The sequence below is a fragment of the Myotis yumanensis genome, unplaced genomic scaffold, assembly GCF_028538775.1.
Source record: "Myotis yumanensis isolate MYYU_CA2020_CCGP unplaced genomic scaffold, mMyoYum1.0.hap1 SCAF_7, whole genome shotgun sequence".
In the NCBI taxonomy this organism is placed as follows: Eukaryota; Metazoa; Chordata; class Mammalia; order Chiroptera; family Vespertilionidae; genus Myotis; species Myotis yumanensis.
The window spans coordinates 45,196,457-45,213,412 of NW_027223758.1; the positions used below are offsets into that span (position 1 = coordinate 45,196,457).

Consider the following 16,956-nt stretch of genomic DNA (forward strand, 5'->3'; position numbering starts at 1 on the left):
ATAGAAAGGGAATGGACTGACAATTCTCTGGGGGGAAAGGGGTGTGGGGGTGAGGGAAGAGACTGGACAAAAATCGTACACCTATGGATGAGGACAGTGGGGGGGGGGCGGTAAGGGCAGAGGGTGGGTGGGAACCGGGTGGAGGGGAGCTATGGGGGGAAAAAAGAGGAACAACTGTAATAATCTGAACAATAAAGATTTAATAAAAAAAACAACCCTTGTTTGTTGGGACTTGATGCTTTGCGTAAGTCACTGGATTGATGGTCAAGAATAAAAGCGCTGTGGAGCTTAATTACTAGAATGTACTTTCTGTGAATGTTCTAGAATTGTCATGACTGATCCAGCAAGTCTACACCATCTAGAGCAAGAACGTGGATGGCCCAATATGTCAGAGCTCCTCCAAGTAAACATCTGTATTGCAGGGGGAGAGGGTGGTCAGGTGCTTTTGAGTTTTTTGTGTCAGTGGGTGTGGTGTTTGCATCTGCTCCTATTGAAGTGGTCCCTGCAGAGTTCCCCTCCTGGGAGCAGAGGGGGTTTAGAGAGGGGTAGGAGGGCTTTCAGTGTTCACTGGCCGCTGTCTCTGGAGTGTGCTGACATGGGGGTAGCAGAGAGGACACAGCCACACAAGGGCCCTTTACTTGCATATTAGCTCTGGGGCTTTAGTGCAGAGGGACACTTTGCCCCAGTTGTGAGCAGACCCCTCTGTGTGGGTGTGTATGTCGATTCCACGGGCTCTTTTCCTCTGAGGAGTTGAGTGGCGCCTGCTTTGGTGAGAGCCTGACTCGAGCCCCCAGGTTCTGTTTCCTCCTTGCCCTGTTGAATTAGCAAGACTGACAGACAGGCTGTGTTGGGTTTTTACGCCCTCTTTTTGGATTCCAGGAAACTTGGAACTGCTGGCCAGAAACTTGGAGGTGCTGCTGTCCTTTGTCACATCAAGCATGACCCTGTGGACCCAGGAGGATCCTTCACCTTGACCTCTGCCAATGTGGGCAAGTGCCAGACGGTCCTCTGTCGGAACGGGAAGCCACTACCTCTGTCCAGGTCATATGTCATGAGCTGCGAGGAAGAGCTGAGGAGAATTAAGCAGCACAAGGCCATTATCACGGAGGTGAGGAGAGAGCCACTTTCCTCGGGTGGTGGGAAGACAGGGCCGGGGTCTGCAGAAGCCAATTCCGAAACCCTGGTGTCACATAGCAAGTTCTTTCGTAGGATAGGTGTGAAGACATTATACTGTATAGAACAGGGGTGGGCAAACTTTTTGACTCGAGGGCCACAATGGGTTCTTAAACTGGACCGGAGGGCCAGAACAAAAGCATGGATGGAGTGTTTGTGTGAACTAATATAAATTCAAAGTAAACATCATTACATAAAAGGGTACGGTCTTTTTTTTTTTCAGTTTTATTCATTTCAAACGGGCCAGATCCGGCCCGTGGGCCGTAGTTTGCCCACGGCTGGTATAGAATAATAAACTGTTTATTGTTGGCCTCTGTGTCGGACTGTGCCAGTTGCTCCGTGGCGCTGTCCCATCTGGTCCTCATGGGAGATACTGGTTTGCTTGGTGGTGAGGGCTCCACCCCTGAGATCACACTGTTGGTATCCCTATCCTCGCTTTGGGGCTGTTACCTTCAATCCTTCATCAAAGCCTCAGTTTCCTCATCTGTAAAGTGGGAACAGTAGTGTATCTGCCCTGTAGGCTACTGTATCTGTGGAAATGAACTCACTGGTACTTTGGGTCATACCTCCTGTTCCATCCGAGTAAGGCAGTGAGTGCTTTTCAGCCAGGGATCATTTTTTCCCAATGGGACATTTCGCAGTGCCTGGACATATTTTTGTTGTCACACCTGAGTCAGAGAGTGCATAGGGCATGTAGAGTCAGGGATGCTGCTAAACATCCTGCAGTATACAGGGCAGCACTGGAACAAAGAATTGCTTGGCCCAACATGTCAGTAGTGCCCCTGTTGAGAAAAGTTGACATAAGTCAGTCTGCATTATAGCAAGATTTGTTACAGCACAACTTCCACATGGGCATTAGCAGCCCAGCTCCACTCGCCCACTCATCATAGCAGTATCACCTGGTGGGCCTGACGTATGACGGGGGATACAGATGTGACCCATCTGCCATAGGAGGTGTCCAGTCTGTATTGTTGAAAAACCCACAGGCCTTGTTTAACCAGGTAGACAGTTCAGTAGAGATGAGTCTGTTGGGTCCGGACAGACTCTGATAAGAACCATGAGGAAGATAGAAAAGATTTGGGATCCACTGTGAGACTCTAGAAATGAGTCTGTAGGTTGGTTTTAGTTCCCTGTCTTCCTGTCTGGGAGCAGAGAGAATTAAAGTAGGTCATAGACACTCTCTCGGGCAGCAGAGACAGTCTAAGATGGGACAGATGTAACTGAATTAAACACTCAACATTACACCATGCAAAGATGAACAATTTCTGCTGCATAAATGCTTCGAAGTTTGTGCTTCAGAACTTTTCTCCTATTTTCCCTGCCTCTTCTCACTTTTTAAAAAATATACATATATTTTTTTATTGTTGATAGTATTACAGATGCCTCCCATTTTCCCACCCTTCTCCTCCCAGCCCCTACTCACCCCCCATCCCCCAGGTCTTCACCACCCTATTTCCTCCTCACTTTTGTCTGCATTGCTGGTTTTGTTACTTCTCTACCTTGAGGCACACTCACCAAACGCACACAGGCGCACACAGACACAAGACCATTGGTCCTGATGGGGGCAAGATCTAAAGGATTGGGCAGAATAGCAAGGGTAATTTCTGGCCAATTCCACACTTCAGGGAGCAAAGAATTATATCAATAGAGTCGAGGGAGTTGAAAATTGTGCTTGAAGCCTCATTTTGGTAATTTTCCTTCTAAGAACTCTGCCTGCTCGTGAGAGTATCGTGGTGGGATTGTGTGTGGAGTCGCAGAAGGCACCCCTAGAACACCAATCAAACACCTCACAAAATCCCACACAAAGGAAGGAGGTAGGGTTGGGAAGGAAACGGCCATTCTTTGGAAGAAACAGCAGCTTTAGGGGACCATCTCTGTTACCTCGTCCTAGACACACACACTGCTGAAAGTTGTATTTGTCATCATGATGCTTCCCTGGCAAAGTTAAAAATAGGGTCATGGAGAGGCACGTTATGGACCTGAGACCCTCAAACGTTAATAAAGAACTAAGCTGTGCACCGGGGTCACCCCTTCCTCCCCTCTAGTTTCAGAGTAAAGGTCTTTAACTGGCAAATGGTCTGAAACTTTGGCTCATGATTTAAATGGCATGAACCCAAGTGATCCGAAGCCGAGGGACTTTGTCTTCTCCCTTTGCCATCAGCAAAGTGAGTTCTCGGAAGTGATAGGAACTGGCCCTTCTCCCCTAGCATCTGCCTCTCTCCGGCATGGGCATTCTGACCTAGTGAGTCACACCGAGATTCTCCCCCCAGTTATTTTTTTACCTTTGTAAGTGTAAAGCGGTGTCTCCTGGGGCCCTGTGGTTGCTGGACTGCTGGAGAGGAATGGAAGGCATGGGGCATTATTTTGACCAGACCTGCTGTGTCTGCTCAGGACTGGCTTGTTTCAGAAAGCCCTTTCCTGTGGCTACAGAAGCGTCCCAAGGTGCTGTGACAGGTGCTGTGACAGGCTAGATCGCGGTTTGCTAGAACCCAGTGTGAACGTGGTCCCTCTTGCCCCTCCTGTTTCTGCCCTGCCCAGGCCACTGCCCTGGTTTCTGATGAGAGATGGATACTGGCCACTCATCAGAGGGAGAGCAGTCCTTCCCTTGGGCACACACAGCGCTCTCTCTGGGGTCTCCAGGCAGGAGGCCCAGGGAAGTTGCCACGTGGGGTCGGTGTTAATGTCTGCTTGGAAACCCTTCTTCCAGGACGGCAAGGTGAACGGAGTGACCGAGTCCACGCGCATCCTGGGCTACACCTTCCTCCACCCCAGCGTGGTGCCGCGGCCCCATGTGCAGTCCGTGGCCCTGACGCCCCAGGACGAGTTCTTCATCCTGGGCAGCAAGGGGCTATGGGACAGCCTGTCCGTCGAGGAGGCCGTGGGGGCCGTGCGCAACGTGCCCGATGCCCTGGCTGCCGCCAAGAAGCTGTGCACCCTGGCCCAGAGCTACGGCTGCCGCGACAGCCTCAGCGCCGTGGTGGTGCAGCTCAGCGTCACCGAGGACAGCTTCTGCTGCTGCGACCTGGGTGCGGGCGGAGCCGGCCCACCACCCAGCCCGGGCATCTTCCCGCCCTCGGTCAGCATGGTGATCAAGGACCGGCCGTCGGACGGGCTGGGCGTGCCATCCTCCAGCAGCGGCATGGCCTCCGAGATCAGCAGTGAGCTGTCCACCTCCGAGATGAGCAGCGAGGTGGGCTCCACAGCCTCGGACGAGCCCCCGCCCGGGGCCTTGAGCGAGAGCGGCCCCCCCCTACCCCAGCGAGCAGCGCTGCCTGCTGCACCCCGCCTGCCTGTCCAGCGCCTTCCAGCGCCAGCTGTCCAGCGCCACCTTCTCCAGCGCCTTCTCTGACAACGGCCTGGACAGCGACGACGAAGAGCCCATCGAGGGCGTCTTCAGCAACGGCAGCCGGGTGGAGGTGGAGGTGGACATCCACTGCGGTCGCGCCAAGGACAGGGACAAGCAGCAGCACCTGCTGCAGGTGCCGGCCGAGGCCAGCGACGAGGGCATCGTCATCAGCGCCAACGAGGACGAGCCTGGGCTGCCCAGGAAGGCGGACTTCGCCAGCATGGGGACCATTGGGCGCCGGAGGGCTAACGGCTCCGTGGCGCCCCAGGAAAGGAGCCACAACGTGATAGAAGTGGCCACGGAAGCGCCTCTCCGCAAGCCTGGAGGCTACTTTGCGGCCCCGGCCCAGCCAGATCCCGAGGATCAGTTCATCATACCGCCCGAGCTGGAGGAGGAGGTCAAGGAGATCATGAAGCACCACCAGCAGCAGCAGCCGCCCACGCAGCTCCCCCTGCAGCCGCCACGGCAGTGCCAGGCCGACCCGCTGCCGGACTACTGCGACACACCACTATGACCCGCCGCCGGCGCCGCTTAATAAACTAACCAAGAAAGACGGAGTTGCAAGAGTCTCCCAGGCTCGCATTAAACCAGGGGTTTACTCCACGCCCTTCTCCCAGACTCTCCCAACCTGTCTTTGCAGCTAGTCTGTAGGTTCTTCCTGTTGGTGATTTTTAAAATAATTACCACTTTTCTTCTAGTGATGCTTTACCAATATGATTTAAATTTGTTAACTTCTTTTCCTAACATATCAGATGTGTAAAGACAAAGAACAAAAGGTTTAATATATTACAGAGAAACAGTTAATGATAATGTAATATTTTTTAAAATGGCTTTTTATTGTTTTGTTTGTTTGGAAGGCAGGGCAGGTTGCCAGTGCTCAATGATTTAATAATATTGTAATTCTGGGGGGAAAGGCTTTTTTTTTTTTTTTTGTCTTTGTCTTGAAAATGATAGACATTTGTAGAATATGGAGACTAACTCCTAGGAGTTGCTTTACTCTGTCAGGTGACTTAAGTCACTGGGATTCACTAATTTTCTCTGAGAGAACAGTTGATTGAGAAATTTCTATTGTAAATAGCTCCGTGTTGTATAGTGATGCTTCAGATGTTTTGTAGTTTTGGCATAAGGACACAGTCTAAACAACTGACTTTTCCCTCCCTCCCCTTCTGAGGAGCCTTCCCGCCCACACTCACCTCCTAATCCACATTAGTTCATTCGATGATGAGGCTGAGCAACGAAGAGCATTTCCATTCAAACAAGGTGCCTCTTAGGCCACTGGAAAGGAGCCTGCACCCAGGGACCTCTGAGCCTTTCCCGTCCTCTCTTGCCTACCCAGTCTCTTCACTTTGCAGGCACTTTCTAATTGTGTTCCTTTCTGCTGCCACAGTCAGCATGATTGTAGGGTCCAGTTAGACCATTGACATACCAGCAGTTACATTAAAGCCGAATGCACAGATGAACATGTCATAATTTTTGTTATAATAAATGCAAAATTTACAAGTATTGTACTCATCTGCTTTTGTCTCAGCAGCCAGATGTGTCTTGCAGACAGTCATAATAGCTTGGATTTGGAGTTACCAGATATTTCTGCCTTTGGGGTTTTGTTTGTTTTTTGGAAGGGAAAAACACCCAACGGGACATGGACCTTGTGACTAACAACAGAAATAGTTGATCTTGAAGCCCTTCTATTTCTTGTTGTTATGAAGGCTAGGTGTTATAAAGGAAGTAGATCGAGGCTGCATAGAGGAGATCCCTGGAAAACCTCCCACAAAGCCACACCCATTTTCAATTCTTTCAGGGGCCCTTAGCATAAGAACAGGTTAATATGCTTTATTTGAATAGTGAAAATCAGAAGCTGGTGGGCTCACTCTCTAGCACTAGGACAAATCACCCGAGTGCAGTAGAGTCCAGTGGGAAATCCAGTATTCCTAGCTGACCACTGGCCCCATTTACAGACTATAGCCCCCGACCCTGCACCTTGTGGACCACGTGTTGGTCTTCTCTGACTCATGTGAACCAGCTTCCCAGAGGACTGTCTCCTCTCTTCCTTCTTCAGGTCTGCCCTTAAGTGAAACCTGGATAGTTTAGTAACAGGACAATTAGTATTTCTCAACTTGTGGACTTGATGGTGGGCTGTCTGTCCCTTTGCTTGGTAGTCAGATCTGTGACCTGGCCATGTCTTGGTAATGTCCATACTTTATTACGTGTCAGGATACGTGCATGTCATGCTCTTTGAAAACTGCTAAGGCCGTGAAAGAAGGTAATTTCATCCCAGTAAGGGACAGTGACCAATGGACTAGACTGTAAACGGTTCACGCCCAGGCTGAGCTCTTTGCTCTAGACTGTCAGCAAAACCGTCGTAGGCTGGCCATCACCTGCACCTTGCCTTCCTCAGTCTTTGCCCTGCTCCAGGTGGATAGGAGCAGGCTTGGGAGGCGCTGAGTTTCATACCAGTGAAGACCTGGGCTGGCGTCTGAGGTCCACAGTTCTGAAACCCCCTTTGGCCGGATTCATTGTTGCCTTAGGTGACCCAGACCATCTGTGGATTTCTCTGCAACTCCCTTCCAGAGGGGTCAGCATTTGCTGCCCTGATTGTGCTCAACTGAGGCAGCAGCAAATGGGACCATTAGGTGTCCTGTGGAGACCTCCCTCATTTCCTACCTTCTGGGCTGACATGGAAGACTGGGCACAGCTTGTGCTGGTGTTTTCCACAGCCCACCAGTTCAGTCGGTGCTTGCTTCTGTTTATTTTATCATTAAGTCACAGTAAGCACAACTACATGTAAGGTACTGTGGAGGTAAAGGACAAAACTTTGCCCTTTGGAGCTTGGAGTAAATAGGCATGTGGATGAAGAGACAACAGGAGCCTGTTAAGTGGCCAAAGAGGCAGAGCCATACTAATAGTCTCCTTGCTCTTGCCTGGGAGCCTCCCAGGCATTTTCTGACAAAGAGTTTCTTTTCACTTCTCATCACAGTGGCATCTGATAATATATGTAAACTGTGAAGTGGTTACTACTTAAAGGTCCCCAAAGCCAAGGAATCTCCAGAGTGAATATGAGGCAGAAGGGCATCTCTGCCTGCTGAGAGAGGGGAAGGAAGAGGTTGGAGCAGACGCTTTTAGAAGCTCTGAGAAGGTTTGCACCTTTGCTAGTAGACTCAGCCCCAATTGAAGAACCTAGAAGTTGTTTAGTGTCACATCAACCACGTGTGTCCACAGAATTGTAACTTTGAAGAGGGCACTAGGATCAGTCTGGGAGCCAGGACTCCCAACCTGTCTGAAGTCCATAGTCTGAAGTCTTCAATCCCCTGGTTTCTCTCGATTGCTTTTGTCACAGCACCACCTGCTGGTGAGGTTAGACTGTGGATGGAAATGGCCTTAATGCTTGTTCCTTCTTCATCCTCTAGGCTTCCAGAAGAAACATTTATGTTACTTATTTTCCTAGACACATGAAAGCAAATCCAGCACTATTAAGGAGGTAGAAAATTCTAATTAAACTATTGTTTTTGCACCTATGGAAGTCTGCTTTGTTAGGCGGGACAATGGATGACCACTGTTTCCTGTGATGCGCACTGTTTTCCCATGGGAAATTGACATGCAGACATGTAAAGAGGTGTAACCGGCGTCATAGCATTGACCTGGGAGTCAGTATCCCCAACATTCATCCAAATTCCCCATGCCCCATGGTGAAAAATACATAAAAATCCGTAATGTGCTGGCACTGCCCAGTGAACATTTCCCATTTGGTCATGTGACTCCCAAGCAGACACTCATAGGAGGCATTGTGAATTATCCCCAACCATCAGGAGATAGAATTCTTGTGAAGTGTGGGGGTTGTGGTATCTATCCTACCTACCTCCCCAGTGATAAACCAGGTCATGCCTTGGAGGTAATCTGTGGATAACAAAGCCTTACTTAAGTGGAAGTATTTTTGTCATTGTTGTAAATGAAGCATTAAGGATGGCTAGAAAGAAAATAACTGGGAACACAACAAAAGTACCTTTTAAATTAAAAACTCTTAGAGAAATAGCTATTGAATTGTTATGAGAGAGAGAGATACAGTAATAGTAGAGAAAATAGGTTTTTCTCATTTCTTGCCATTGAGTTTTATTTTTCAATTCAGCCCCAACATAGCTTTTGTGCAAATGGATCTCTGCAAACTTTGTTCTATTTCACTATTGTCATTCATTTGAAAGATGACTTTAAAGTTTTTTTTATTCCCCACCACCAAAATACCAAAGTTGCAACCAAGGCCTTAATTTGGAAAGCCCATTGCCTGATCACTAAATGAAAGGTCCTGAGGGTGACGGGGATGGGGAAGAACCCTACATATTGTCCCCTGCCTTCTAGAAAACTAAGGTTGAACCCTTGACAGGAGGAGATGGGCAATGGATCCCCGAGACTGCCTTCCATCTTCTGGGCTGTGTCATAAAGTAGGAAATAATGCCGTTTCCCTGCCCTGAATTGAAGTGCCCAAAACAAGCACGGCTTTTGTTGGGCTCCGGTTCATTAGTGCCTTCCTTTTATTCCAGACTAGAAACACAATGTTCTATCCTGTTCAAAGGGGGAACAGCAAAACACTTGGAGAATTTTCTCCCATCTGCTTATGACTATAACTCCTCCATTATCATACCTCTCTTTCTCTAAAGATGTGGCAGTAAAATGTTTCAAACTGAAAATTCAAGTACTTTCTACTCATGATTTCTTAGGTCTTAGTCCAATGGACTTGTACTTTCCCCTAATTACTAATTTTATCTATTGAAAGCATTGAAATAGCAACTAAGGTAAATTTTCCAAATGTTGCACCTCCAGATGTTGACTTTTCTTGCGCTCACTTGGAGGTCATTTGCTTTTCTGAGTCTAACAAAACTGTTCCACAATTAGCATATGGAGGTTCTTAAATCAGTAGAAATTGCCCTGCAAGCCAGGGATAGATCATGCACACGAAATATTTTGTTTTATGATCTATAATACATTTTAAGAACTACTTGGATATTCCTTTTCCTAGAACATGTCAGTGGGTTAAAAAGAACTCATTGGAATGTGTGTCACGTTCCTGCCTCCCTAAGCACAACCAGCCATACCTTTTCCTCAGGAGCAGTGACACTGAAACCACCATCTCTCACAGGTAAACCCATTAGGATGTTTTTTCCTAGAAACTTTATTAGGTATGTATTACAATGCTGCCTGCATTTCATTTGCATATAATTTTTATGTCAACATTCTATGACGACCCCACTCTTCAAACACTCTAGGATATTACTCGAATTGCATTGTATTGGGTTTTGTCCTATTCTTTCTCCATCACTCGAAGGGATGAGCTGGTGTGTGTCGGGAAAGAGGGCAACGGGTGGGAACGGTCAACCTACCAGTGTTACCGGAGCACTCTGCCTTTGCTGCCGCCTCAATCTAGTCTGAGCATCAGAGGGTGGAAATGACCTCGAGAGGTTACCGAGTGCCTGCTTCTAGATGGAATCCAAGCTGTGTCGCTCTGCTGAGTGGTTTTTTGTTTCTTCCTCCTGGAGCTCCAAAAATAGAGGCTCCTTGACTTCCTTCATAAACCGCCCAGCACCTGCATGAACAAGTTGAGTATCCACTCTGTGCAGAAGTGCTGGGGTGGGCGGAGTGCAGTGAGATGAATAAAAAAAACATATGACAGTCCACCATGGAGACACATATAACTAAGCATGCAGGGGGCTGGGGGAAGGCTCAGGGTGTAGACTTGCACCCAGTCTGAGATGGCCAATGGGCCAACCCCAAGTTCAGAATTCTCTAACTCCCAGCCCTGCGTGTGGTCATTGAGAATCAGTGTTGTGTGAAGTTCTTCCTGTCACCCAGTGGTCTTCAAATTGGTCTGTCTATGACTTCCTGAGGGACAACACTGGCTTCCCACCTCCAATGAAGACTGGCTTCCCACCTCCCATGTTGACCATTCCCCGCTGCCTCCTGGACACCTCCCTCCCAGGACTCCTGCAAGCCTGACGCTGGCAGAACCTGTCATCTGTCACCAAGTCCTGTCATTTCTGCTTCCTGAACCTTCCTAATGGAGGAGAGAGACAATGAATAAACATTTTTTAAATGAACATGATTATTTCAGAAAATAGAAGGAGGGTTATGGGATCAAGAGTGATATTTAAGGGGCCGAAAGGTCACCTTTATTACTTAAAGCTGACAGTGGAGAATGGTAAGTGGGCTTCCGATTATTGAACCCCATCATCAGCCAGACTCGCCCTGCAGCAAGCGCCTGAGGTAGACCTCCTTGCTCTGGGGCAGAGAGCACTCCCTGGAGGTGCAGCTGAAAACGGGTTTCTGAGAGAAAGGGGAGGTGCAAGGCTATGCAAGTGTATCTTTTCTCTCCCAGGAGGGGTTCCAGGGGCGGGTCCACAGCTGGAAGGAGGATCCTCCCGCTGCAAGCTTGGCCAGCTCACAGAGGTCTGTGTGGTGAGAGCTCAGTGACACCCCCTCCCGCGCCCCCCCCCCCCCCCCCGACAAGAGGGTGTGAAATGATGCCACAGATGTAGACCAAGGCCAGCTGGCACAGGCTGGGGCAAGGCAGGTGCTTACTAAATGGCTTTTCATGTTTCCTCTCCTCTCTGAGTCCCCTAGCCCCTGAACACACAGCTCCGTGGCTCTCACCATGACATCTGTGTCCTGTTCATTCATTTGGGGGGTGAGAAGTGGGGCTGATTGTAATCATACAATAAATGCACCATAAATATCTACCCAACAATGTATGCAAACACCAATCCAGCCCGATTTCAGATATTTGGAAACCCTGTCTCCATAAGTCCTCTCACACTTGTCAAACTTGGTGTCCAGGTTTTTTTATTCGGAGTTTATTACTGTGACAGAGGTTGGAGGAATTGTCTGTGCCTGAGGTAGGACTGGCTAGGTGACTTTGAGCAGCATATGGACTCCTGTGTTTAATGTACAGGTAGTCATTCTCCCCCAAGCTCCTGAGACTAAGGACTGTCAGCAGGGGTGGGAAGTGGTTCTTACTGGGTAAGATTATCATTGACACCTTCCAAGAGACTAACCACGGATTGGCCATGCCCTGTGTCAGTCATTGTCAGCTCATCCTATGAGGTGTGTGCATTCCCCACTTCCTGACCTGGACAAGGGAAAAAGGTTTTTAAGACAGGACTGAAATCAAGGCTTCCTCAGGGAGTCTTTTGACATGTGAATTCATTTATTTATTTCCTTCCCCTCTTTTCATTTTGCAGTGGTTTTCCCAGCGAGATTATGACAAGAAATTTAAGCCAGCCATGTGCTAACTGATGTGAAGTTCTCTCTGACAGAGTAATAACCAGAGCCATTTGTTTTCAAATGTCTCATATTCAACAAAATATCATTTTCCTCCCTGGAGTGATTAATAGGACTTGTTTTAATTCAGTTATTGGCAGTGGCTGAAAGACAGCATGGAGAACTATGGTGTCAAATGTCTGCAGAGAAGACCTTCCCTCTGTGTGCAAATTACCTTCCCTCGCTGTTTGAGTCCTGCTGTTGGAACGCCATACAACATGGGAACAGGTAGGAGACTGAGTCATTTCCAGTTGTTTAGGTAGACTAAAAATTGGTTGCATATTCACAATTTCCTATGCCTCAACTTAATAAATGTAGTTATTTGGAGCTGTGGAAAATGTCCTATTAAGCTAGCCCACCCTGTACTCCAGGATATGCTAATGACTGTGAATGACGTTGACTGTGATTAGGCACTTCATGTATCCCTCTTTCAAATCGTGTATGAGGCCCAGCCTGCATGGCTCAGTGGTTGAGCATTGACCTATGAACTAGGAGGTCACAGTTCGATTCCCAGTCAGGGCATATGCCTGGATGCGGTCTTGATCCTCAGTGTGAGGCGTGCAGGAGGCAGCTGATCAATGATTTCTTCTCATCATTGATATTTCTCTCTCTCTTCTTCTCTGAAATCAATAAAAATACATATTTTTTTAAAATTGGGTATGGGCCCCAGGACAGGCCATCATTTCATGGACTCCATGATCAATGAGTATCAAGTAAATGTGGGGGAGGAAGAGACTTTCCTCTACCTTCAAAGTGCCTTTGGCTGGTCTCATCATCACATCTGCAGGAGACTGATTGACAAGAGACTATAGCCAAATTCAGTTACACACAATGATAGCAGGTGTTTAGTAAATAAAAGTTTGCCCTGCCATAGAGTTAAGTCCAAAAAAGTTATCTCTGATGATTCTTATTATAGGTAAGACCCCTAATTCAAGTTCTTCTAGGTAGTTGTGTGGGGGTTGGGGGTGGTTTCTTTTGAGCGCATGAGATCTCCATTGCCTTTAACTCAAAATCATCTGCATAGCACAAGGTACATCTTGGGTGACTCATTCTGAACCTCCCCAGAAATATCCAACAAGTGGAAAATGCGGTCCAGATAAGTAGCTGATTTATGCTTTGACTGAATCTGTGCCGTTGTCTCTGTTGTGGCCAGGCTCCGGGAGCTCGCTGCTTTCATCTCATTCTTCACGGAGCCAAAGACAAATTGGAACAGGCACCCTACAGGGGTTTTCTCTGCCAGGAGGACTCTTCTCAGCAAATGAAATGGACGTGTCCTGATGGAATGAATTTCCACAAAGACCTGCTGCAGGGAAGGTGAGTGGACAAAGCTGGCACCACCACACAGAGCCTCACGTGGAGGCCCGTGCTGGCCCCTGCTGGCCGGGGAGGAGTGGAAAACACTGTGGTCTTCCGGGGTCCTGTGTTCAGCCCATAGGCCACACCACAGGAGCCATAGGGTGTGGAAGGAGAACGTCAGACTTCCCTTTACTTTTGTCTGCATTCTGAAAGTTCTAAGAGTTAGCATTTATATGCGCACTGCTTTGAGTGAGTGTCAGAGGAGGCCCTGAATGCTCACCTCTAGCAGTGAGTCCCTTAATCTTAACAATAGCATGGAGCTGAAGACTTATCATTCCTGATTCACACAAGAAAAAGCTGAGGCTCAGAGGGTTCCAATGATCAGCCCAAGGTCACTGCCAGGAGTGTCAGAGCAGGGATTTGAGCCCAGACGGGTGGCTCCAGGTCCCTTATCACCCTTTATTAATCATTCTGTGATGACAATCTTCAAATCTTCACATGTGGAACACGTGTGTAATGCATTAATTCACGCACCACAGACACACACACACACACACACACACACACACACACACACACACACTGCAGATCCCAGCTTTGTTTTTCACTGAGGATAGAGGTTTGAGACCCTGGGACAGAGCCCTCCCTGAGAACAGGAGCAGGTCAATGCCAGCCCCCTGCCTCCCGAGGTTCCCTTGAGACCTAGGAATTAGCGACCCTGGGTAGGTTCCAGCTCTCATGCTTCCAGCACAGCCCCGTGGTAGGAGATAACCCCCCTGACTAATGCCCACTCAGACAGAGCTTGAGTTTAGGGTGAGTTGGCATCTAAGTGCCTGTGTCACCAGCACAGGGTGCTGCAGGGATTAAGTCAGCACTTCAGAGAGTTTGGGACCTTTTCATTCTAGATGGATGCAATTTGGGATTTTGTGGCTGTTGTTTTGGCATCTGTGGATCTAGCGCTGGTGACAGGATTGTGGCCTCACTGCCCCTGTGAAGTCCAGGGACGGGGAGGCTCCCAGGACCGCAAGTGTGTAGGGGTCGGTCTGTACTTGGGGAGGAGCCTGGGTGTCACAAGCAGACTACAGCGCCCTGCGGAGGCCTCCTGGCTGCAGAGAAAAGACCTGTCCAATACCATGCAATCTGTGGATAGGGAGCTGCTTTTCTTTACAGGAGTTAAATCTAACTCCGAGGTAAGGCTCCAGCACCAGCCATTTGGGGAAAGTCCTGGCATATTCCCTGACCTTCCATGGAGGGAATGGGGGATTGCAGCCAGACCTTCCGAGGTAGGGGACAGCTTTGCCAAAAAGTTGGGACCCACTTAGGTTATTACTCTTCTTTAATCGGCTGATTGTTTAATCCTGAGAAAGATTTAAAATGATGGTAAGAGGGAAGTATTCATCTTTAAGGGTGTGGGCCCACCCTTGTTTACACATTATTTTCTCATTTCAAGATTTTGATTTTTTTTAATTTTTTAGGTTTTTAAATTTTTATTTTTTAACCACAAGTAGACCTTACATTTATTTTTTAACAGTGGACTAATGAGAGTAAGATTGAATTATTCTATATAACACAGCTTTGTCATATCTTATAATACTAAATGTTAATACAACCTCCACCCACCTTCCACCCCCCCGTAATCAACACACTGTTGTCCATGTCCATGAGTTCTCTCTCTTTTTTTCTTTTTTACTCAATCCCCCCACCCCAACCCCCACCAGAGCTGTCTGCCTGCTCTCTGTCTATGAATCTGTTCCTATTTTGCTTGGTAGTTCAGTTTGTTCATTAAATTCCACATAGATCAATGGAACAGAATAGAGAGCCCAGAAATAAATCCATGCCTTTATAATAAATTAATATTTGACAAAGTAAGCAAAACATACAATGGACTAAAGATAGTTTATTCAATAAATGGTGTTGGGAAAATTGGACAGACATGTGCAAAAAAAAATGAAATTAGACCGCCTTCTTATACTGCACACAACAATGAACTCAAAATGGATTAAAGTCTTAAATGTTAGACTGGAAACCATAAAAATCCTAGAAGCAAACATTGGCAGCAAAATCTCGGGCATTTCTCATAGCAATATTTTTTCTGACATATTTCCTCAGGCAAGGAAAACAAAATAAAAAATAAACAAATGGGACTACATTGAACTAAAGAGTTTTTGCACAGCAAAGGAAACCATCAACAAAATGAAAAAACAACCCATTGAGTGGGAGAACATATTTGCCAATGATCCATCAGATAAAGGGTTAATATCCAAAATTTATAAAGAACTTATAAAACTCAACACCAAACAAACAAACAACTCAGTTTAAAAAAAGGACAAAAGACCTGAATAGAGAATTCTCCAAAGAGGACATATGGTGGCCAAAAGACATATGAAAAGATGCTCAACGTCACTAATCATCAGAGAAATGCAAATTAAAACCACAATGAGATACTACCTCTCACCTGTCAGAATGGCTATCATCAATAAACCAACAAACCACAAGTGTTGGTGAGGATGTGGAGTAAAGGGAATTATTTCAAGATTTTAAATGGGCACCTCTCACTCGGTAAGCTCCTTGAAGCAGAGACCTTGCCTTAGTGATATTGCATCTCAGGGGCTAGCCCTGAGCCTGGCACATGATAAGCTTCCAACCTATTTTTTAGATTATAGGATGCACCAACTTTGTAAGCACCACGATCCTGTTGGCTTTTTAATTGGTACCATTCTTACTTAGCGCTAGACATGACTAACCATCTTCACAAAGGTGCTAGACCTGGAAGAAAGCCTCCTCTTGCTCCGGAAGCCACGACACATTCTAAAATACACTCAGTATTGTTTTTCTGACTATAAAATAATGCACACACAAAAGTTGGAAAACATAGAAACATTAATGAAGCAAAAAGATGACCCATGATCTCATTGACACATTAACAGTCCCTTCCAGTCTTTTTTCTACGCATCCTTTTTAATACATAATTGGGATTATGCTATATTCAATATCATTTACCCCATTATGTTTTGAGCATCTTTCCTGGTTACGAAAAATTCTTAGTAAACATTTTTAAAAGATGGTAATATTCTGTCAGGAGAATGTACCATAATGTGCTAAAAATAGATCAATAATGGTTGCCATTGGTATGGTTTCTAGCTGTTTGCTATTGCAAATAACACTGCAGTGAAATTCTTTGCTACCATTGATTACATAATTGCAAACATTAATTTAATCAATACATTGATTAAAATTTATGAACAGTTGGAGCAAGAGGTAGGGAGCTAAGCGATGGGGGAGGGTGTGGCCTTGGTTCCCAGAAGTAGAGCAGAAGCAGCCGGTGCCCTAGCTGGTTTGGCTCAGTGGACAGAGCGTCAACCTGCGGACTGAAGGGTCCTGGGTTTGATTTCAGTCAAGGGCACATGCCTGGGTTGTGGGCTCGATCCCCAGTGGGAAGTGTGCAGGAGGCAGACGATCAATGATTCTCTCTCATCATTGATGTTTCTAACTCTCTTTCCCTCTTCCTTCCTCTCTGAAATCAATATATATTGATTTCACACAAAAGGAAGCAGCCGGTAACAATGGTGAAGGGTCGCTGGTGGGCCATGTTACCTGAGGGAGAGTGGCAGGGTCAAAGACCAAAGCTTCAGCCACAACAGGGAAAAGTACCCTAAGTTGTTGTTTTGTTTTTTTCTGGAAAAAGAAAAGAAGTTCAGTAAAGAAAACATTCTAATAGCACTTTGGGCTGATTCTTAAACCGTTAAACATCTCAACTTTGAGAAAGGAAATGAAGATTTTATTTTTCCTCTCTGCAAAATATTCCTTTAAGTGGCTAGCAGTTGACAGCAGATTTCAACGGC

The 16,956-nt window shown here is 47.0% G+C and overlaps 1 protein-coding gene across 1 annotated transcript in view; it reads left to right on the forward strand.

The window, feature by feature from the left end:
- The window catches only part of PHLPP1 (PH domain and leucine rich repeat protein phosphatase 1), a 215,607-nt gene extending 209,585 nt beyond the window's left edge, over nt 1–6,022 (forward strand). Inside the window, 3 exon segments of the mRNA XM_070420409.1 lie at nt 880–1,108; nt 3,881–4,414; nt 4,416–6,022. Coding sequence (XP_070276510.1) covers nt 880–1,108; nt 3,881–4,414; nt 4,416–5,033 — 1,381 coding nt within the window. The 3' untranslated portion in view covers nt 5,034–6,022.
- Nucleotides 6,023–16,956: the final 10,934 nt, after the last annotated feature.